The 23,217-nt window shown below is 48.8% G+C and overlaps 1 protein-coding gene and 1 long non-coding RNA gene across 5 annotated transcripts in view; both read right to left on the reverse strand.

Annotated features, from left to right (window-relative positions):
- Positions 1 to 1,344, reverse strand: part of KDM7A (lysine demethylase 7A) — a 56,641-nt gene extending 55,297 nt beyond the window's left edge. For 3 of the 4 annotated variants that reach the window (XR_010305022.1, XR_010305021.1, XM_064155488.1), the window contains exon 1: positions 1,119 to 1,343. Coding sequence is in view for 2 of the 4 variants with exons in the window: in XM_064155488.1 (XP_064011558.1) it covers positions 1,119 to 1,234 (116 nt within the window). In the remaining 2 variants the exon portion in view is untranslated. Of the gene's footprint in view, positions 1 to 1,118 lie in introns of all 4 variants that reach the window. The other variant, XM_064155489.1, reaches the window with a different exon arrangement.
- A 2,747-nt stretch (positions 1,345 to 4,091) lies between these two features.
- On the reverse strand, positions 4,092 to 19,886 carry LOC135181950 (uncharacterized). The gene is made up of 2 exons (XR_010305023.1): positions 19,594 to 19,886; positions 4,092 to 6,970 (listed from the first exon to the last, which is right to left on the reverse strand). It is a non-coding gene; the product is annotated as an uncharacterized LOC135181950 (long non-coding RNA).
- Positions 19,887 to 23,217: the final 3,331 nt, after the last annotated feature.

Genomic DNA, 23,217 nt, shown 5'->3' on the forward strand with positions numbered 1-23,217 from the left:
TGGCGAAGGGCAAAGCCTCGGTACAGTGCAAAGCACCGGTGCAGTCATGGCTGTCCAGGAAACTTGGGGGCTGCCGGGACCGGAGCCCAGGGGGTGGCCGGTACGGCTTCGCTGTGCTCTGCCCCGCCGCCCGGCGCCGGCAGAGGGCGAAGCGGCCGTCTCGCCGGGAGCCTGTTTTTGTTACACGGGGGGTATTTAAATGTCCTGCTGTCAATCACAAGGCACTTCCTACACTGCCGCCAGCTCCCCGGCCCGCACGCCGGCGCCGGAGCTCCCCACATCATAATGGGGGTGGCCACTCGGAGCCCCGCAGCCCCAGCCCGGTCGAACCGCTTAAGCTGTGGGCCCCCAACTTGCTCCTTTGTTTAACTGCCCGTGAATCCCCACTACCACCTCCTCCTCCGGCTCGCATCCCAGGGGCTGCCGTCGGGCCTTTATTATTCACACGCTCGGCTCGCAAAAAAACACACGAGTCGGCGGCGTCCGCTCGGGACCGCGCTGAAAACGTCAAAGAGCGGAGAGGGGCGACCCTCCTCTGCGCCCCTCCCGCAGCCCTCTTGCCAGCCGCCCACCCCCAACAAAACACAAGAGGGATAGGAGCCTGGGCCCCGCGGGAGAAGCGCCCCAGCAGCCGGCGCGATGCCCCCTCCGCACTTCTCCACTAAGAGGCCACCCTGTCCTGGGAGACAGAGAGACTCCCCGGGGGAGAAAGGGCGACACGCCGTCTTCCCGAAACTGGCTCAACTTTAGGGTGGCGCCGACCTCACCAGCGAAGTCGCCGGCCAGGGAGCCCCACATCTGTTGCTGTTTCATAACCGCCCTCCCCGCGCCGGGCCACCTCGCCCGCCCTGCCGGTCCCCTCGAAAACAAGGACTCATGTGCCCGGGGACGGCAGCCCTCGCCGGCACCGGCCACTGTCACCGCCACGGGGGGGAGCCGGAGCGAACAGGAGCTCGTCCCCCATCGTGCCACCGCTGCGCAGCCATTGTCCCCCCCAGCCGTTACCGGGCGGGGTGGGGGAAAGGTGTGGGGGGAGGAGGTGATTGCCACCGCCTGTGCCCGGTGGTCGGCCGATCCGACGGTGTCCTTCCCAGCACCGCGCGGCTCCTGGCACCTACCTGCCGTGGAACCAGTCCTTGCAGATGTCGCACTCGATCATGAAGCGGCTCACGTCGTAGGGCTCCCGGCACACACAGTACACGGGGGTCGCGGCGGCTGCCACCGCTCCGGCCATCTTTAAAAAACTCACTGACTGAGGCGCCCGCCCGCTCCCCCCCTCCTCCTTCCTCCGCCGTGGCCGGCGGCACCAATAACAACAGCGCGCGTGCCAGCCCCACACGCCGCGCGCGCCCCGCCGCCGGCAGGCAGGCACGGGCAGGCGGCGCGGGAGCGAGCGAACAACAGCGCGCGGGGGCGCGCGCACGTGCGTCACCCAGCCCCGCGGAGGCGGGAGGAGGAGGGAGGAACCGCCCCCACCGTACCCCCGCCTGCCCCGCGCGGCTACCGACCCTGTTGCGCCTGCGCGCCGCCGCAGCCCCTCGCCCTACAGCCGCCCTGGCCCGGCCGTCTCGCGGGGCGGCGGAGCCGAGCGTGCGTGCTGGTGGCGGCGGAGGGGAAAGGTGTCCCATTGGGCGTGGGGAGAGGAGCGCACGTGCGGCTGGCCGCCCCTCCCCCCAGTAGGCGGGGCGCGGGGAGGCACGCGCTAGCCCTGCCCTCCCCCCTCCCCACGAGCAGTGTCACGCGGGGAGGGGGGAGGGGCAGGGTGCCGCGAGGACACGGCGCGCGTCGGCTCTCCCTTATGTAACCGCGGCGGCGGAAGTGGCCGAACAGCGCCGAAGGTGCCCGAAGGCTGGACTTTGTCGTCGGGTCGCGGTCCCCTGCGCAGGCGCACGGGTGGCTGTTGCTGCCTCCTCTGGTGCTGTCCTGCGATAAGGCAGGCGCTCAGCTTGGCCTTTGCCCCCGTGGGGTCAGTGTGCGACGTCGGTTTATTCGCCCTGGTCCCTCATGAGCAGGGACTTCCCACAGCCAGTATCGGCCCTGGCGAGGGACCAGCGGTCCGGGAGAGGCAGAACTCGGCCTGGAAAGAGGCCAGCGCCAATGTCTGCAAGAGGCCCCTTTGCAGGTGGCACGGTTGAGGAACCGGTAGAGTTTGGTCGGAGTAGGTGTAGTGGAGCGTCGGCGCTGCCACCTCCTGCCCCCCCCCGCCAAGGCCTGGCCTGCCAGCTCTCTCCAGACCTTGGCGTGCGGGACCCGCACGTATACGCTCAAGGGACACTTACTCTTTGGTGAATTCTTCTCACGTAGATTCAAAAGAAGTATCAGTCACAGAAAGTCAATGAAATAGCATTCGTTTCAGTTTTTTGAAGAACATTATTCCCCACTTCAGCACTGCACAAACTCAATTCCACATGCTGAATGCTACAGTGGACATCCAGCAATGCAAAAAATTAAGAGCTGTTTCCCCCACACACACACTGGCAGAGTGAGTCTCAAGGACCTGAGTATACCCGTGTTGTATAATGGAATGAGAGAGTCATGTCCTCCATGCAGAATGTCCCAATAGAAAAGTGAAACATATTGGAAGTGCATGTCACAGTGATCATAACTGTAATGAACTAGGCGTGTGTACAGTGTTACAGCTTTACATGCCATGCCCTTAACCACCAGTAGCCACAAAAAAACATACACTGTACGCTTGTTTGGCAGTGGGAAGCTCAGAAGTAAATGTTTCCTTTCCAGGCTGTTATTCTGAAACCAGATAATGTTAACATTTATATAAGACAGCAAAGAGAGATGATGATTTGGCAGAAAATTGGACAGCAAAGAAATGTAAAACAAATAAATTCAACACACAGGCTACGTGACTGGAGAATGAAATACAGAAATGTAAGGAGTGTCCTCTAGAACTTCCAGATTCTCAGACCAAATCCTGACCTGTTCAGAAGGTGAATGTAGTTCTGACCTGCTGGATGGTGCTAGTGGGTGTTTCAGTATTCTTGCTTTCCAAAGCATTCCAGTATTTCAGCAGCTCAGAATGTGACTACAGACACATCAGTCCTCTAAAAAGCCAATGGTAAGTTTAATAGGGAAAAAAAACACCAGTAAAGTAATAAATTATAATTTCATGATTTCTGGAAATAATACATACTAAGAAGCTTTCTCATGAAAAATAACCTTTTTCCTATATTAACACGATTCAAAAGCACACCCAACAGCATGTGTATTAATGGTAAGGCCTGCAAGGTCCTGCAAAAACAATTATGGCTAATATAACAATTACTAAGAGACAACTGTTCACATTAAAGTCATTCTTTGTTTGTTCAACAAAGTGTCACTGTATGGAGCCTGGCTGGAGTCTGAAAATTAACAACTCTTTCCTCCTCTGTTTGCTGCTTATGTTGTCATGTGGTGAGTTTTATCTTGAAGTTGCAGTTACCAGCTGTAGTAGTAACCTTATCCAAAGTGTCCACAAAAATACACACATGGTGTATTTCAGGAGACATCTGCAAATGACAAACCCCTTAAGCACACCACTGGGTATTCTTGTAAGAGAGGTGAGGCTGCCTTAGGCGTTTTGTTCAGGGTGAGTCCAGCATTACTGGATTAGATGAGGAAGTTTTTTTTCACTTGACACAGAAGAAAGTTGCCCAATGATGCGAGTGCAAAGAACGAGGAAGCAGCTTGGTCTGAGTACTCAACGGCAACATTCCCTTTGCCAGCCTAGATTACTGCAATAAATTTAAGTTTCTTGCAAAAGAAAGGAGTGGCAACTTTAAGCATGCAAAGCAAAGCTTCACTGTTTAATATGAACTTTCTCTACTGCTGCAAAGGATGTTATTTTGCAGTTGTGATTTAGAATCATAGAATGCACTGCATTTTCCTCAGAACAAGGTGTGTTGGTGAGTCAGTCTGCTGTGAGCAGTCCTTAAGCAGGTGGAGAATAATGTCTTCATCTGTTGCAAAAAACAGATGCATAAACCAGCTCTATCTTCCTATCAATTTGATCCATCAGCTCTTCTATTTCCAATTACACTAAACTACATGTGAATGTGACACAGTAAAAGTTCAGAAAAGGCAAATATCACATAGAGTGAGAATTACAAATCTACGTTTAATAATGATTCTTCCCAGAAACTTAAGAGAGCTTTTACATGACAGTCTTATTAAATGCAGTTTAGAAACAAAATTGCAATACAAATCTTAAATATAAACAAACAAATTAGGGCAGTTTAGGGCCTAATGCTCACAAAACTTCAGAAGTAATCTCATTATTCACAGCAGTACACTGACACTTGAAGAGACATAGAGCCATAGCCCTCTCCATCCTCAGCTCCCCACCAACAAGGCATGTTAGTGTGAAGTATGGGCTGCAGAGCACCTTGTAAAAAGCAATGTAGGTCTTATATGCACGGCCTCTTAATGAGATACTACTGCCAAAAGCAGAGGAGGCAGCAGCGCCACAGGGCTGTGGAAGGCTGAAGAACCAGCTCTAGAGGAGTAAGGAGCCCTGGAGATCCAGAGGCAGGAAGACAAAGGGTAGGGCCAGTGACAAAGAACCAGTGGAAGAGCAATGAGAAGTAACCAGGCAGGAGCAACGAGGCTGTTTTTTTTCCAAGAAAGGTGTGAAATCACTGGAACACATCAGCTATTCTCAGGCTTTTCTGACCCACTGTGCATTCTCTGTGACACTCTGCTCCCCTGCTCTCTCACTGCAGCATAGACACTGTCATGCTTCCCCTTGCCTCGTGCTTTAGGTTGCATGCAGTCTACCGTCACCTCAGGAGCTGGAACAAATCAGATGATCCCTCAAGCCATGCCCCCTAAAAAAATCTTTCAGCCTTAGTCTTCACCAAAACATGCCCTGAGCAAACCCCCCTGGCTGCCCCTAGTCCCATGGACAGATTTCAGCAAAGAAGCTGAAGCACAGTAATGAGGGCTGAAGCTAGTGGAGGAGAACTGTTCTGGCATTAAGAAGCATCGGGTTTGTGGACATTGAAGTCAGGATTAGCAATCACGACATCAGGGACTACAGATCATCACCTGGTACCCAGTTCTTCTCATTCTGAGACAGAGATACAAAGGCACTATAGCTTACCAAATCAAGCAGCTTCCCATTAGGTCTAGAGTAATGGTGGATGCACTGGACCTAAAGTTTGGAGTGAATTATTGCCATGGCTAGACAGTAGAAGCTTGAGAATACATTACAGTGAGGGAGTAAAGATTAGGATTGAGGAACTAGAATGATAGGAAGATGATACAGTCCTCTAATGCTACAATACATCCTTGTGCATATGACAGAATTAGCTGTCAGTCAGAGGTGGCTCACTGTTGTATGTCAGTATAATCAGGATCATGGGGGGGTTGGGTCATGATTTTAAGTACAATTAGCCAAAGCCATTACTTAGGATTGAGTGTGGCAATTTTTCTGTTGTTAAAGTTACTGTTAGAGAATTAATTTCAACAACACTCTACAGGATCGCATCTCCAAAAAGACAACCTTTGCTGTACGACATCTTTCATCCACAAACCTGGTACTGTCTAGCCATTCTCAGATATGCAGCAAGGTTTGTGGTGGTCCAAGGGCTGGTATCAGCAGTGAAGAATGGTTTGCCTAGGCTTTAGAGTGCTGGGATGTGATTAGAATTAAGTGTGTTAGAAAGCAAGGACATGATTACTAGAGCTTTACTGATTTGCAGGGAAGAGGAAGTAAGAGAAGACAGCATTCATGGTTGTGCAGTAAAAGCACCTCTAGCCCATGTCTGGCTTCATGCATCTTTTGAGGCAGGTGCCATGTGCAGCAGGTGTCATATAGGGAGAATAAGAAGGGAGAGCAGGGCAGGAAGGTTGCCAGAAGGAAGAAAGGGAAATTTTCTGGGACTTCTGTGTCACTTCCAGGTACTGCCTAAGCCACATAAATGTACCCACAAATATGCTCTATTTGTCTTTTGCAAGGGGGGGTTGAACTCACACCCATCAGAGAATGGTGACTCTCACCCTGCAGGGCACTGTTGATTAAACTCAGCATACAAAGAGTGGGGCCAGCAGCAATCAAGGCCAAGGAAAATCAGAAAGAAAAAAAATCACAGTAATGGACATTTCCAAAATAATGTGAAAATAATCAGATTGTTGGGAAAACACAGAGTCAAGGTAGTTTCCACACACTGAGTGTATTTTTCTACATTTTGAAAGAACACTTGCTTTTTAAACTATTTACTTATTTTTACACCAACAGTCTTGAAGCTGCCAAAAAGCAAAGCTCTGAACTAAAAAAGCATTCCAGTTCTCTACGTGAAACTGCCCGAAGTATGCCCAGAATTGGCAATGTGATCTTTGGTTCTGCAGAGAAAATACTGAGTCATGTTGTCAGCCCACACACATCTAACAAAAATAAAAGCAGCCCAGTGATTCAAGATTCACCCACTCGTCGTTTAAAGAAAACACAAGTCATTCAGTCGTGCCTCATGCTTCAGAGACCTTTAGAAAACACCCAGCGCAGGAACATTCGCCCACGTCATGCCCACGCACCGTTTCCAATCAGCAGTGTCATTAGCAACTCGTTTACTCGCGGGTCTGGACAGTGTTTGTTTCAGCATCCTTGCAGGAAGTTGCCGAGACTTCAAGGTTTCTGCCGAAAAGGTGACGCGGTAGCTGCAGCCCCAGTCAGCCCGTCTGGTAGCGACGCTGAAATGGTGCAACACAGCGTACCCCGCTGGAATCCCTGGGGGAGGCTGGAGAGCACTCTGGGATGCGCTGCATAAAAGATCTGGCAAACTTAAGCCATAGTTTATGTAAGATACTACTGTACTCTTCCTTCAGTGGTTAATCCTGTACTGAAGCGTTAGCACTCCCTGCTCCGGGCTCCTCAGTCACTCAGCACACATCAGACTGGGAGGTGTTTGCACAAACACTGAGATTTGGGGAATTATTCAGGAAATCCTCTTTCTTTTACTCCTTCTTAAATCGTTGTCCTCTAGCAAGGAAAAAAAAAAAAAAAAATCAGGTTCCAGCATTTCACTCGGCTGTCGGCAACCTCTTTTCCTCCTCCTGTGCTAAAAGCTGCTTGAAGTATGAGCAGCTGAACCTGAGCGTACAGCAGCCAGCCCAGCTCCTGACGGAGGGGCAGACGTCATCGCACAGAGCACGCAGCGTTACACAACCTCTGTGGTGCTGAAAGTGGCGGGGGAAACTTGTCAGGAGACCAAAGGAGGGAGCTAATTTGTGTTTTGTTTTACACAGCGTGATTTTAATCAGAGCAAAAAGCACTCGGTTGTGCTTTTATGTACAGTGTTAAAGGAGAGACAAGTTAACAGAGCAAATAGGGGCAGGATGCTCTCTGAGGGCAGCACAGTGAGAAATATTAGTCAGGGAAAGGAGCAGCAGACAAGTCTCCTACAGCAATTTTATCAGCATTTCCTTGCTTCTTCAGGAAGACTACATGCTATGAAGCAAGAAGCTGAGAGGCAATTTCATCAAAATACTGTGATTTCCTAATTCTCTTTATAAGAAGAAAGAACAACAAAATATTTTTTTAAAAAAGAGAGATCTACAAAAACCTTGAGGACAAGCTTATTTGAAAGCACTCTTCCCAGAGGCTTTCATTGTGTTGCAAAGCAAAACATGGTGTTCAGAAAACCTGTCTCACTTGCAGCCAATATTTGACAGCAGTTGCATCCAGGTTACCTCTGACACAGGATCCTCCAGCTTCAGCTGCAAACAGGTGTGTGCAAATTCCCCTTTGCAACCAATTTTCTGCCTCACAGAGAGCAGACAGCAGAGGCCCTAAGCATCATGATTCCCAACACAGGCTACCTTGCAGCACCCCCTTTCCACACTGCAACTGTCAGAGAGCCACATCCTCATTCAGTCATTTCTCCCTAGTGAAACTCACAGCTATGCCCTCTTCAAAGGATAGTCAGAGTTCACCCTTGTATGTGCCAAAGTGTGCCAGACAGAGAGTGGGGCAGCAAGTTGACAGGACAGTAAATACACTTTAATTTGTTTGCTTTATAGTCCTGGTAGGTTTACTGAAAACTGAAGGTGTGTTTTGATTCCTGGGGAGTGGTATTACTGGAGAAAATCCTTCATTTCAGCTGCCTTCTCTTTATCCACTGGGAATAAATGCTCCTTTACCCCTTAGTTCAGCTTTATTCCTTGACAGCTGAGGGGGAAAAAAAAAAAAAAAAAATCAAGAAACAAATAAAAAACCTACAAAAACAAATCTGGGACCTTTACTTTGCTTCTTCATGCATTTTACTGAGCACAGTCTAAATGCATTGTCTGGTACCTAGTTGAAGACAGGATGAGCTGTATGTTAAGGTATGAAGGGAAAGCTATCAGGCAAGCTCATTTGTGGCTGTCTACATTCAGTTCAATAAACCCTACCCACAGAGCTTTATCCCACCAGTTAGGCCCTTTCCACTGTAGCCCCTGAAAGCATCAGCCTCTCTGCTCTCATCCCTCCTCTGTGTTCTCTTTTGACCTTCTTCTGCATGCACATTTGTCCCTCTGACTCAAACAGCTCCCAAAGGAACCCAGGCACCACCAATGGTTGGGGATGAGGAAAACGGAAGACAGATTTGACTGAATATGCAAACAATCCCATTTGCACCCTAGCATGTACAAACCAGGTCTCTGTCAGCATGATGGAGTATGCTCTGTCCTGTTTGTTTTCCTCTCCAGTATTATGATACACACCCTTTTTGTATGAGCATTATCAAATGCTGTACCTGCATCAGCCTTTTCAAAACAGGCTGACTGCTGCCTGGCTACTACCTGTCCACCAACTGCTTATTAATTTTGTTCAAAAAATATAGTCAATGATAAAATTCAGTGTAAAACCTGCCACTGTGAAAAGAGGGGGGGGAAAAAAAAGGTTAAAAATAAACCAAATAACACACTAAAAGGTTTTCCTGTGTTTGATTTCTGATGCCATTAAGGCACTGGGTGGAAGCATTTCACTTGCATGAGCAACCCTGCTTGAACGCAACCCACTGCAAGCCGCGCCTGATGGCTCTTGCACCTGGAGGTGGTGTGTTTAGGACGCTGCCTGCCTTACCGCCTGCCTTCCATGTGCAGCTTCACGCTGCAGGGGCACACATGGTGTGCAAGAATCAGCTGATCCCACCTCATACCACCCTGGACAGACAGACACCTCGGTCGGGAAGAACGTCAGGGCAAAGGTGCAGAGTGCTTTTGCAGCTCGGGATGGTGGCAGCAAACACCAGAGCGACATTGTCAGGGGCCCAGGCCTGGCAGACAAAAGCCCTCTCCCTACTCTCTCCCTTCTATCCGCATCCCTCGTCCCCAAGACGGAAGAGTCTCATGAATCAAGTCAAACACCCAGCGACAGGCTGGAGAATCTATTAATATGCACCCGCCGCAGCACGTCGCAGCCCCTCGCCTCGCAGCCGCTCACCTGCCTGTCTCACCCCTGGCAGGCAGCGCGGAACAAAGGAGGGGGGGGACGGCAGCGACTGCCCCCCGAAACGGAGGGAGGCAGCGGCTGGAGACAAAGGCCGTTCACGGCCGCCATGGGTGTGAGGAATGCTGCCGCTCGCCCTATTGTCTGGGATCCTTTGTGCTCCTCCACCCTCTCTCTCCCCAGCCACACAGGCAGAAGTATTGGGAGCAGGACAGAAACGGCTTTGTTGAGAGACGCCCTCCCATGCTAAAGGCCTCCTGCTTTCACCCTGCTGTACGTGCCCGTCTGACACACTGGCCCACGCTCCTGCTCTAGAAGGCAGGTAGGGTGCCCGCTTTGCTCCCCAAACAGCCCAGCCTGGCCCAGGGCTGGACAGATGGACTTGGGGTTTGTTTCTCTGGCAACCCGCTTACGAATGCCTTCTGCTCCCCCAGAAATTCGTCCCCGTGAGGATTTTCAGAGGCAGGGACTGGTCACCTGCTCCTGTGCAGGGCTGCTCTTACCCCACACATCGCTGTAGCAGGGCTGGCAAACCTTGCTGGGCTGCATCGGAGCAGATCCGGCAGCATGAGCTTTGGTGTGCACTGAGCACCCCTCACACCCCTCCCAGCCTAAGGAGCAGCACAGAGGCCCTTGCCAAATCTCCGCTGCTTTGTCAAGTGTTGGTCATGGCCCCACCCCTGCCAATCAAGCCACATTTGCAGCTGCAGTATTACAGTCCCCCAAGTGGGTCCTGGTGGCAGGACTCAGATTCCCTTGTCAGGGCAGAGCTTTAATTGCCAAGCTCTCCCAAGGGGTCAGTCCCCAGCTGCAGCACACTGCTCGTCTCTCCTCCTATCACCACTCTACACAGGCATTGGAAGGACCGAGACAGAGAGAAGAAAAGGAAATCCAGACCCCTCCAGTGTGGGGAGCAAGGGTGACCCTGCAACACCTGTGCCACCAGTCAAGGAACTACAGCTTTGCCTGGCCCCACAGTAGCCATAGCATACAGGCCAGCTGCAGCGAGTGACCCATGGAGAGCTATTGCTTTAGGAAACACCACACTGGCTCAAGCAGTCCCTGTCCTGGCCACTCTTGCCTGTCTTGTACCTCCCTGCTGAAACTGCTCACAAGAGATCTTAGACACATATGGGAACAACTACAAGGTGGGTCTCATTTGGACAATATAGCCAATAGGATGTAAGCAAAGAAAGACAGACTAAGTCCAAACCTAAGGAAAAAAGCTTGCTCCCAAGGGATGGCATCTGAACCACAAAAGAGCCCTAGCACATGCCTGCTCCACTGCCAGGAACAGCAGTGGTGGTCACTCTGGTACGTAGGACAATAAGGCCTGGGAAAGAGCACCCAGAGTCTTACTGTACAGAGGCTGCTGGTGAAGCTTGGAGGGTATCTGGAAGAGTCTGGGATGATAAGGAGGGAGCTGCATAAAAGCAACATTTTTGTGCTGGAAAAACAGTTTCTGACATTTTCTGATGTTAAGGACTGCACATTAAAGAGGGAGGCTTTATCCAAATCTCTTTTTGTTTCTTCTTATTTTTATTATATGTTCTGTATTTTAAATAACTGTTAAATAATTGTTGCCGAAAGAAAAAAAAAAAAGCTCCTATAACCATCAACAAGGAGGTCTCTAAACAAATGTTCAGAAATTTTTGGTAATGGAAAGTGTAAAATTCCTCCTTTTAAAAAAGCCTAGAAACCGTGATATCTAAACATCATTGCTTCTCTCCTTGAGTTTTGCTCCTCACAGTGACGCTTCAGCTGCTTTTGTAAGGTACACTTGTGCTTTAGAAGCAGGAGTCTCACTGAGATCAGTGGACAGGAGATTCCAAGCAACATCTAAGGGGAACAAGCGAGACAGTTATTCCCAAAGCCTCCAACTAAGAGGAGACTTTTTGAGGGTAGATAAGGAAAAAAAACAGATAAAGCAATAGGCCTTCATCTTGGAATGTAGAAACTCAGAAAAAGGAGAAAGGCAGCAGTTTGGTGGCAGAGCCCCCAGCCTCTCTTCTCCATTCTCCTTCCATGACACCTCTTTGCTTCTCTGGGCAAATGAGGACACAGTAACTCTGCTTCCTGAGACTCCACCAAGCTGATGTTCTTTCACAGTTGCATCTCAGTAGTGCAGAGCTGAACTAGCGTGACTGCAAGAGCCATTATGGCATCTAAGCTGGAGAGGCTACCTAAGTTGATGAAGATGATGGAAATAGAACAAAGTGTAACGAGGTGCCTCTTACTGAAAAGTAGGGAACTTCCCCCAGGCATCCTTCAAGTCCTGAAGAGCACTCATGTCAGCTTGTAACTTATTAACACAAACACTTGCATGATCAAAGTTCAGCAGGTGTTCAATTGCTCTTCTGGAACATCAAACTTGAAAAGCACATTGCACAGGTCCCCAAGGAATAAAAGAGGCATCCAAAGGAAGCACCCCTTGTTTCACCTGCCCAGAGATCTCCACTGCATTGCTATACATTTGCATCGTGATACAGTGCTCATTCACCACTCAGTGCCTAAGGAGCCAGATCTGTTCATCTCCATCAGGCTATGGCTCCCTCCTCCCCTCACAACAAAACAGCTTTGCACCCCAGTGAAGCTTGAAAGGGTCCCCAGTTTTAGCAGGAAATTCTCCACTGAGAAAGTAAATTTATTTGCTTCCTAGTGAGATGAGTGGGCCTATCAGCACACATGCTGTATAAGTGTCTCCCCTGCAGCTGGAATTTAACCCTAATATAAATTATGCCTCCAGTGCCCTAATTAAAAGAAGTATTCAATAGACTGTGTCACTTGGAAAATTAATCATGTTGATACTGGGCAAGCATGGATGGGAAATGGAGTCCGCATTACACCTCAGCATCAGATGAGAGCAGTGGGGCTGTTTCTCCCTGGAGCAGAAATCACAGCAAAGGGACTGCTGTTTCCCACAGTCAGTCTCCTGTCAAACCACTAAGCCAACACAAGATAGGTCACCTCCAAAGGAAACTCCAAGGTGCCAGGGGTGACTTTCTATCTGCTGCCTGCTGTGCTGAGTGCTGCTCCCAAGAAGTCATCCCTTTGGAAACAGAGGAAAGGAGAATGGCCCTGGCAGACATGGACCAATGGGCAGGAAACCTACCTTACTGAAGGCAACCAAGCTGCAAGAAGGGTGTAGGGAAAGGAGGTGCTAATAGGAGCATCTCTTCTGTGGAGAAAGGCTGAGAGAGTTAGAGGTGTTCATCCAGTAGAAGAGAAGACTCAAGAGAGACCTTACTACAACCTTTCAGAAACTGAAGGAGGCCTAGAAGAAAGACAGGGACAATCTTCTTAGCAAGGCCTGTTGTGACAGGACAAGAGGTAGTGATTTAAAACTAAGAGGGGAGATTTAGACTACATAGAAGAATATGTCTTTTACAATGTGGAGTGAAACACTGGAAGAGGTTGCCCAGAGAGGTAGGTGGTGGAAGCTTCATCTCTGGAAACATTCAAGGTCGGGCTGGATGGGGTGCTGAGCAACCTGCTGTAGATGAAGATGCCCCTGCTTGCTGCAGAGGGGTTATGCTCGATGACTTGTGGAGGTCCCTTCAAACCTAAATAATTTGTTTATTCTGATGAACCAAAGCAGAGGAAGGCAAGAGCCCATGACTGATGAAACCTGGGAGAGAAGTGCTGGTGGATGGAGCTGTAACTGTAGTCTTTCAAAAGGTACTGGGCATGACAACGTTATAAAGAAAAATCAAAAGAGTCACTGAGCAGGTGGCACACTAAGTCCTGGCTGGTCTGGTATCAGTACTGCTTACCCCACTGTATGTCTGTTGCAGTGATCTAGTTACCCAGTAAGAAGGGGCTACACAGCAATTATAACTATACACACACACGGAGCAAACATCCTCTGGCACCCATAGCTTCCCTGCAGGCTCGCCAGTGAAAGAGCCAAACAGGATTCATTTACTCTGCCACTACTGCCCAGGCCAGTGCAGGTATCAGCATTAGACCAAATAACGCAAGAAAGAAGCCCACATCACCTTAAAAGATAGTGCTTAAGCGTTATCCAAACCTGCAGGTGTCCAGAGAGCATACAGCTATTTCTTTAAAGTGGTTCTGTTTGTGTTCCTTAGAATGAACAGTATCTGTGCTTCCTGGAGGTTGGAGTTCAGAACATCCAAGTAAAGTGACTGGAAGCTTTCCTCACTTTTGAGCATTTTATTGGGATGATCAGGGATTTATCAACCACTTCTGGCACCGCCTGCAAACATGCAACTGTTACTGAGTCTGACTGACAAAGGGCCACTATTTTAACTCCACTAGAATGTTCGCTGTCGTTCAGATGGTACCACTGCCTATTGCCAAACCGGCAAGGATGCTTCGCCTGCAGCCTGTGCCAAGAGTCTGGGAGGAACGAAGTTCAGAGTTTAGTTCTTTCTTTGTATTATTAAAAGGTAGCCCTAAAAATTCAGCACGCTTCCAAGCATACTTCATGTCTGATCAGACAAAGCAGTCCTCACATCTGCAATGCCTCACACTTACAGAAACAAATACAATTGGAGAAAGGAATTAAGTTTTACTTCTGCAAGCACTTACCAAAAGAAATGGCACATTTTGCCCACCACATTTATTTGTTCTCCCTGCAAAGCTGAACTGACTAGGTCCTTGCTTCTTAGTGACTGAGAAGGAGGGAAAGGGAAACTGTGACCGCAAAGAGGAACCTGGTCTCTGGGGAAGAGGCAAAGAGGATGCTGTTAAACATTTCAGGAAACACTATGGGAAAGGCAGGGGCAGCCAGAAGTTTTGATTTCTACAAGATAATGAATTGCCTGTTCTAAGCAGAGGAGAAAGCCTGAGAGTCCTCTCTCTTAGAAAGGTTCCTCCTAGTTCAGTACTGCAAAAGGCTGTAGAGGAGGGAATGTTGGATTAATTTACAGGGTAAAAGTGATTTTTTTTCCCCCAGAGGGAGTTAAACCAGACTCTTGACTCTCTGGGCTTGATAAAACTGTTTGAAATTCTCCTTGCTGCTGAGTCCAGGACCACCCTGGCAACTGGGGAATTGCCCAAGTAGTGTCTTTGCGGGAGAAGTCAGATACTTCAGAATCCCTTTTCATCCAGGCTGCTTAAGCTTTGGATCTGCTTTTGTTAAAGTCTTCTTACTTTAATTAAGACAGTCTTTGCTGAAATGCAGTACTCTGCCCCTTTGGTTATCATTAGCATGTGCCTGCTGAGATTACCAGCAAGCCTTCAAGACACAGCAAAGCTGAACTCAGTAGTTCTCCAGAAGTGATAAAAACCCTTTAAGTGGAACATGGGAGAACAATCATACTCTCAGCAAATTGAGGATCCAAAATAACCCAGAGAAACCCAAGTTCTGGTCCAACAGCAACCTCATGATGCACTGAGAGTGCAAAGGTCTGCCATGGGGAAGAATAACACAAGACATCACCACAGGCTGGCAAGTAGTCACCTGGCTAAAGAAGACCCACAAGTTTCTGGCATGCCAAGCTTGTGTGTGAGTTAGCAGCCTGCCCTCATCACGAACTCCACAAACTGCTTTGTGGGCAGTGTCAGAGACAATGTGGCCAAGAGGCTAAGAGGAGGTGGTAATTCAACACTGCTAAGGCTGAATGTGGAACTGAGTTGGAATAGTAGGCTTCATGAAGATATCCTGGAAAATCTGATAGTTTCCATTACTGAGGGAGACAAAACAAAATAAACAAACAAACAAAAAAGGAAAAAACCCCAGGAGCAACATTTTCACCCCAGTTCCCATGCCTTTATAAATGACCCTACACCACCACACTTCGGATGTGTATCCAAGAAAGCAATATCCTCTTTTGAAGATAAGTTTATTGTAGGAAGAAGACGGGAATAAAACTCTGTGCTGTTCATGGAGCAAGGCAGAACTTCCAGCAGCCTCCCTGCCAGCAGGACATAAGGAAAAGACAGATGGGGAGGAAAAAAAAAATCAAACAAATTGCTGACAACCTTCCTGCCCTCCTGCAACCCTAGAGTGTCACAGCAAGATTTATTTGCAACAGCAATGGACTAATAGGTGGTTTGGACAAGATAAGGTAGAGATCAAATAGGAGAAAATACAGCTGTACTGAACTGGCTGTGAAATCCTTGGAGAAGTGCATTGCTTTTAGCCACTGGGAGCCGGTCACCAGTGCAAGCCCAGTAGGTAAACAGGCACAGGCAGTGTTTGCAGCAGGAAGCTTAACCAGAAAGGAATTTTATCTGCCCAGAGCAGGCCCCTGCGTGAGGCAACCTGGAGACCGAGCTAGCACTCAAACACTGACACCACTTAAGGCCTAACCTGCTCACATACCTACTGCCTCTCTGCTCCTACAGGTGCTTTGCTGGCTAGGGGCTGGTTTTCTTTGCTGTGAACAAAGAGACTCATGTGCATTGATCAAAAATTAGTGTCCAGAAACACCTATTAAAAGCAATTGCTGCCCAAGCAGCAACATCAAGTGTTTGGCTTGACCAGGCTAACAATATTACACTCAAGGTAGACGAGTCGCCCTGTTTAATCCAAGGGGAGCAGCCCTCAGCTCAATAGTTTGGGTGCTTCCACACAGCCTATGACTCAGTCGTTTGACTGCTGCTCATGGATTTTTAGTCTCTTCCCTCTTCTCACCTCCTATCCTTCTGTGAGGCAGTTGTCCTTCCAGCAGAGGAGGTTTATTTCTGGTGATCATCAACACTTCTCCGTATGACCTGCAGGCCCCAGAGGCATTGAGTAGCAAGATGGCTAAGCCTGATCCCCACATGCTATGTGGGTTTTTTTATCCAATTCTTTTCCTTTTACGGTCTAAGACTCAGACTATATCTCAGCTTCTATCTGCAGTCTGGTATTATGATCTGAAGCATATTATTTCTTTATGAGCAAATTATCACCGAGACTTCAATGTGCTGTTGACCTTTTGAAAAACTAAGTATTTATTATTTTTATTTCTTTCTCCTTCACAGTTTATGGCTCCCATAAATCAAATGATGAGCTGTGGCACAGAGCCTTGATCTGACCTGTGGGAATGATGAAAGGGGCAGTGACTGAGCCTTTAACCAAGGGACTTCTGCTCCCTGATGTAGGCATTATTCAGGGGAAGTAGGATACTGGATGCTGCCCATCTGAGGTGATGCTAAAATTGTGCCAGTGCTTTCTTCTTTGACTCAAAAAAAATTCTATGCCACACCATCTACCCATAAAATGTGGAAAAAAAACCCACTTCTCTCTCTCATAGGAGAGAGAGCAGTACTAAATCCGTTAGCATTCACAACATGTGTCATCAGTACAGGAATTAGAGCTACAGAGGGGATGGACACAAGCAAGGTACTGCCCATCTACACTGGCAAACCAGACTGTGCCTTTGCAATAATGAGATGTGGCCCAAAGTATGAGTGAACAAGAATTGCCTTGTAGTGAATGAAGGATACTCCTATGGTTAGAAGACTCCTTCAGAGTCACAGGCTTGTGCTGAACTCCCAAGTCTTCCAACTCAAAGACAACTAAATTTTCAAGGACATTTAATCATTCAGAGATGCCCCAAAAGCCACAGTATGAAGCATCCCAGCAAGCAAATTGTCAGAGAGACTTCCTCCTCTCTATGTCTCAATGCTTCCAAATACTATTAAAATCATCTATTCTGTAGTCAGACCTACTCTTTGTGAGGAAAATGGAATGCATAGCCCTTCCTTTTGCCTGCCCCTTGCCACCTGTTTTGTGCACTTGAGCTCTAAGTACTTCAGGGCAGACACCATCCCACACCCACCTGTGCACATGCTTAACACCTTGTCACGTGGGCCAGCACGCTCACAAAGACCTTAAGGCTCAAAGGACAAATAATATTGCAAGGACTTTGTAGGTATCACAGTATTACAGTATCATCAAGGTTGGAAGAGACCTCACAGATCATCAAGTGCAACCCTTTACCACAGAGCTCAAGGCTAGACCATGGCTTCAGGGAGGACGTATCTCAAAGAGCATGGCCCTTTACTGGGGCACTCAGGCAGCACCCTTGGGAATGACATGGTTGCTATTTCTTATTTGTCAGTGGGCCAGGTCTGTGCCCTGAACTCCCACTCAGGTGATAACGAGGGACAAGCCCCAGACAGTTTGCCACAGGTAAAACAACTTAGACAAGCAGCTCACTACAAAGGACTGACTGTTGACGTTACACCAGACGAGTTGTTCCACTAAAACTGAGACTAGGTGATATGCAGCAAGAAGTAACAGCAGGAAGGCATCCATCCGCCCATAGTCTGGGCACCCACAGTCAACAGTACAGGACTCAGCACAACAACAAGAGCTAGGCTGTGAATTAAGGATTCCCACTTGGGAGACCACAGGCAAGACAGAGTCCTGCCAGTGGCTCACCTCCATGGTTGGGGCTGTCACTGGAATTAACATGATTAGCAGAGAGAAAGTAAAGCCTCCAGGCTGTCAAGGAACAGACTAAGTGCGTAAGAACTTCAGGTCACACTTCTGAGTGAGTTCTGAGCGTTAAAGAATCTCTTCAACATCAGTGAGAATCCAGTATTTAAAAGCAGACCAACAAACCCCAAGAAAACCTCCACACAGAGAATCCACAAACAAACAAAAACCCCCCAAAAAAACAAACCAAGGCACCAAAGAAAGAAGTGGAAAGAATTCATTCTCTTCCCCAGGAAAGTTTGTGCTGCCTAGAGTGATTCTCCAATACAGACACCAGTCTGTGCTCCCGTAAAGCCAACAACTATTAAAGTGTCAGATAAGCCAAGCAGAAGCACCAGTGAGATTCCTGGAACTTCAGTATACTCTGAGGTCACTTGAACACATCAAACTTTACTCTGAAGTTAGCAAGATCTAGGAGTGTTAAAGGCAGAGGTAAACATTACCAGGATTTGGTCTGTCCTCCTCCAGGAACTACAATTGATCTGTGTGGGCAGGACAAGTGGGAGGTAACGGTACCCCTTTCAGAAAGTCACCTAGTCTCTTGTGCAAAAGACTTCAAGGAAACACAGAATTCACTGCGTGCCCACGAAAGACACACAGCTACTTGCAATGCTGGGAGTGTGCACCTGCTTCCCAATGCAACGTTCCCCTCATTTGGCCTTCCAGTCATCGAGTTGTTCTGTGGCTGCTCCTCACAGACAGGAGAGCTGCCTGCTGCCAGCCCTCTTGTTCCTAGGTGGGTGCCAGCAGCCTAGAGGCCCACATCACCCAAGTCCGCCTCTCTCTACCCCTGAGCGAAGGAGCACACAAGGACAGAACAAAAAGGTGAACTAAAGCCAATGTAAACCACAGGGAAGACGTGAGGAGACAGGATGTCGTTACTAGAGCTGGAATTTGGCCTGGGTGCCATGGAGATGAAACACAGCAGATGGTTAAGGTGTACATGGGAAGCACACGTGCAGCACCTGACTGTAGATTTAAGACCAATTAATACAACAAAAGAAAAACTTGACAAGGAAGCCAGAGACCTACAAAATGAATAAGTGAAGCATGAAAAGGGGAGGCTCTCCCATCAAAAGAGAAAAGAAAAAAAATCAAACAAAAAAGAAAAATCAGAGAGAAAGCAGCAGAGTGTACAATACCTACAGAGCCGTGAATAAACTGAAGTTGGAGCAGATGGAGACACAAACAAACCACCGTGTGTATCAGTTAGCTACCAAGTAAAAGAGCTGGTGTGAGGAAGAGCTTCCCTGCAATTCATGATGAGAACAATGGGCTCTGGTTCTGCAGCATCCCCTTCTAAGGTGCTCAATGTCTTTAGCATGGCTGAATTTAAGGCTCACAAGCTACAGTACTTTAAGATACAAGATCTTAACAAGTGACCAGGAAAGCATATTCTTTTAAATAATAAACCACGTGTCCTTCATTAAAAGAGCCAATGCACTAGACAGCAGAGACAGGAGCCTTCCCTGGTAGCCTATCATGTGGAAACAGCCTCTGATTCCAGGGTGTGCTTCAGACTCAATCCATAAATAGACCAGGGGATGACAAACGAGGGCTTTCCAGTGGATGACAACTGTCCTGAAGTGGCTTTGGTCACAGCCACTGGGTAAACATTTGATAAACATCGGTGGCACATAGATGCCTTTTATCTTTGCAGGCACAAGTGACTTTGGACACAAAAGTTTCCACTGAATTTTACCTGACTGCCTGTGAACCGAAGCCCTCATCAGGTTAGGGATGAGAAAACAGGCAAGAAGATGAGACAACCTACCGTGCGAGTAGGAACAGGCAGAGGTTAGTGTGGTGCAGTGGAGCACAATGGGAGACGCGTCTTGCTATGAGGGCATTTAAAATCCCAAGCATGAAGAGGAGGAGGCAAGTGGCCCAAGGAAAACAAGGCTCTGGCTTCCCAAGAGTCACCCTTGCCTTCAACACAAGGGTAGCAGCTGGCACTGCAGAAAAGCAGAGTCTAGGCAGCAGCATCCCCCTTCCTCAGCCAGGCTGGCAGAAACAGACACTCGACTTCCCCTCTAGGTCTGCAAACACCAGGCTGTCCCGCCACTGTATCTGCAATGTAAATCCCAAAGATAAACAAGTTCAGCTCTACAGACAACTTTTATCACTTGCTTTAAAGGCAGGCAGCTTGGGGCTAAGCTTCCTGAGAGTCAGCCCCCACCCATGGCAAGCTCAGCCTGGAAGTGACAAGCTTTTCACAGCATTAAATTCTGCCTTGGAGCCAACTGGCCAAAACTGACTTCAAAGCAAGGGAGCTTTTGCTCCCTGAAAAGCCTGTCCACAAAAGCCTTCCTTTCCATAGAATTGTAGGATACAAGGTTGGAAGGGGCCTAAAGAATCACCTGGTCCAACCTTTCTTAGCAAAAGCACTGTCTAGACAAGATGGGCCAATACCCTGTCCTGCTCAATCTTGGAAGTGTCTGTCCTCTGGGCAGACCCTGGAGCTTAGCTGGTTTATAGAATAGTAGGCATGCTCACCCATCTGCTGTTCTGCAGCTTGCAGCACTAAGGAGACTCCATCACGTTTCACCACCACCACAAATGACTATAAATCAACAATTGCTGAGAGGCAGCACCTGCAATGAGCCCAAGTACAGGCACATGTTGTAAAAAAACTCCCCCTCATCTCTACCCCCACCTAATTCTTTCTGTGGCTTTAAGCAAATCACACAACTTTTCCTCTTTAGATTCTGCACCTGGGAGAGAGTAATATTTACCTACTCTAGGAGGGTGTTGAGAGGATTAGTTAATGTTTGCCCGGAATTTTAAAGGATAAAATATTCTGTATCAATTCCTAGCTGCTGAAAAGACTGATATATGTGACACCTATTAGCTCCAGTGGAAGATTTTTGCTCGAGTTGGGTTCTACCACTTCAGAAAAGTGGAAGCAAGATGATATGATATTAGCATTTCCAAAAGCGCCTGCAGCATGTGCTGTAAAGCCCCTTCTCTTTTGACTGCTACCAGTCTCCTGCTCCACTGCCTGTGCTGCCGAGGTGCACCTGCACCTGTTGAACATTAAAGCAGCCCAACCTGGGGCTTTGCCAACAGTGCTGGGTAATCCCCTTGGAGGGGTCCCTCTGCAGGTGCCTACGGCCGGGAGCTGGCCTCACCTTCAAGATGTCCTGTCGCTGATTAAAAGCAGGCATTGCATTGGAATTGCCCTTCTGCTTAGTTTTGTGGCCAGCAGGTCAAGAGAGGTGATTCTGCCTGTCTGCTCCATTCTGGTGGGACCTCTGGAGTCCTCAGCACAAGATAGACATGAACCTGTTGGAGCAGTCTGGAGGAGAGCCACAAAGAAGTGATCAGAGGAATGGAATGCTTTAGTGAAGAAAGGCTGAGAGACTTGGAGTTTTTCAGCTTGAAGAAGAGAAGGCTCTGTGGAGACCTTATTCTGGCCCTTCAGGACTTAAAGCTGGGTCAGAAGAAAGATGGGAATAGTCTTCTTAGCAAGGCTTTTAGTGATAGGACAAGGAGTAATGGTTTAAAACCAAGAGAGGGGAGAATTATGCTAGATATAAGGGAGACACTTTTTTACAATGAGAGTGGTGAAACACTGGCACAGACTGCCCAGAGTGGTGGCAGAAGCCCCCACTGCTGAAACATTCAAGATCAGACTGAATGGAACTCTAAGCAATCAGATAGAGTTGAAGATGTCCCTGCTTACTGCAGGGAGGTTGGACTATATGACCTGTATGGGTCCCTTTCAACCCATATCATTCTATGATTCTATGAGTCTACTATGATATACCAACCTTGCCTAGCTTGTATTTGAAAGACAGGAATCCACACAAGTTATTTTGCCCTGCTGGCTGTGAGCTGCAGGTGGCATCTGTGCAGCACTGTCGGTTACAGAAGGTCCTAGGGGGGTGTGCTTGTCTTATGGGCATCCTTTGTGTTTGGCTGTGCCACTGTTCAGGTTGTGTCCTCTGTGACTTGGTGCTGGTCAGAAAGGTAAGTGACAGGAACGTGGCTCCAGCAGAGCACCTGGTAGGCTCAGCTTGCCTTTCAACCCAGGACAACTACAAAAGCCACTGCATCATTGGTGTTCCCTACCTGTGTGCTGAGCACCTTGTTTTGGAGGACAAGGACGGCGAGATGCCAGGTCTACATAGCATTGCACCCCTAGGCTCACATGTCTCTGTAGTTTCCCACCAGAGCTTGCCTTGGTGCTAGTATGCCACATGTGATGGGTGCCCACACCGCTGCACATGGGCACTCCACGCTCAAGGACAGCAAGTGGAAATACCAATAGCCCTCATGGGCCTCCAGGACAGCCTGGCTTTGGCCCATGGCGTCTGCAGGCTGCTGGGGAAAACAAGCTACACCAGGCAGGGCTCTGGGCCTGGCAGCCAGTGAGCTCCCAGCGCTGGCTAATCCTGCAGCTGTCATGGATGCACCTCTGTACTTCCTCAAGAGCAGCACAGCAGCCCTGAGCCCCACAGCAGGGAGGAGGAGGGACAGGGCTCTCACAGGGCCTGCCAGAAAGGGATTTAAATTTAACTGCTGGTTTACTGCCTGCCAGCAGAAGTAGATGGCTGTACAACAAGGGAAAGGCTGGGGGGACGTGTTTGAAAGTCAGGCTAACACACCCCCGGACTCAGGAAAATAAAGCACTACCAAAGCAGTCCCCTACCGGCCCCAGTTTTGGGGAGGGGAAACAGTTTTGAAGCCTGAGAACAATGGGACAGCATTTCCCTCCTTTCTTTTGGCGAAGGTAAAAGTCCTCCCTGCGGAGGTGTCCGCACCAGGGAAGCTGTTGAATGGAGCCCCGGCCAATAAAGTTTCCTTTTGTGCCTTCAGACACCATGTCCAGCGCACTCTCCCGGCCTCCACAGCTCCTGCCTGCTGCCAGCACTGGTGAATCCCAGCCCTCCCAAATCCCAAACCAGAGGCAGCGATGTGGCCATGCTGGCGCAGAGGGCTGCCTGCCACACCGAGCTGTGCACTCCCCACGTTGGCTTTGCTTTTCCAGAGGAGCCCCTCTGGCCCCATTGCTCCCTGCTTCTCCCCCAGCAGCAGGCAGAGGCCAAGGCACCGGCACCAGCTGCTGAGCAAAATCAGAAGCACAGACTGAAACATGACTAATTCCTAACACATCGCAGCCTGCGAGTCATGTTGTTTGTGAGCCTAAATCGCTCACTGCTGCTTTCATATCAGCTTGTTTCAAGGGTGAGTAAGCAGACAGTGGCAGACATGACTTTTGTTATTCCCAGAGCTTCGAAGCTGTGCCATTTCACTGTGGTTAGCTGGCTGCATCAGCTGTTCGTAGTGGCACATTTCGGAGAGCTCGACAGTGAGGCAGAGGTAGCCAGGTCGAGCTGAGCTGGAGCTCAGCATAGCCCACTGAGGGTATTTGGTGGTGATTCACTAGTTGCCC

Source organism: Pogoniulus pusillus, chromosome 15, assembly GCF_015220805.1.
Source record: "Pogoniulus pusillus isolate bPogPus1 chromosome 15, bPogPus1.pri, whole genome shotgun sequence".
NCBI classification, from domain to species: Eukaryota; Metazoa; Chordata; class Aves; order Piciformes; family Lybiidae; genus Pogoniulus; species Pogoniulus pusillus.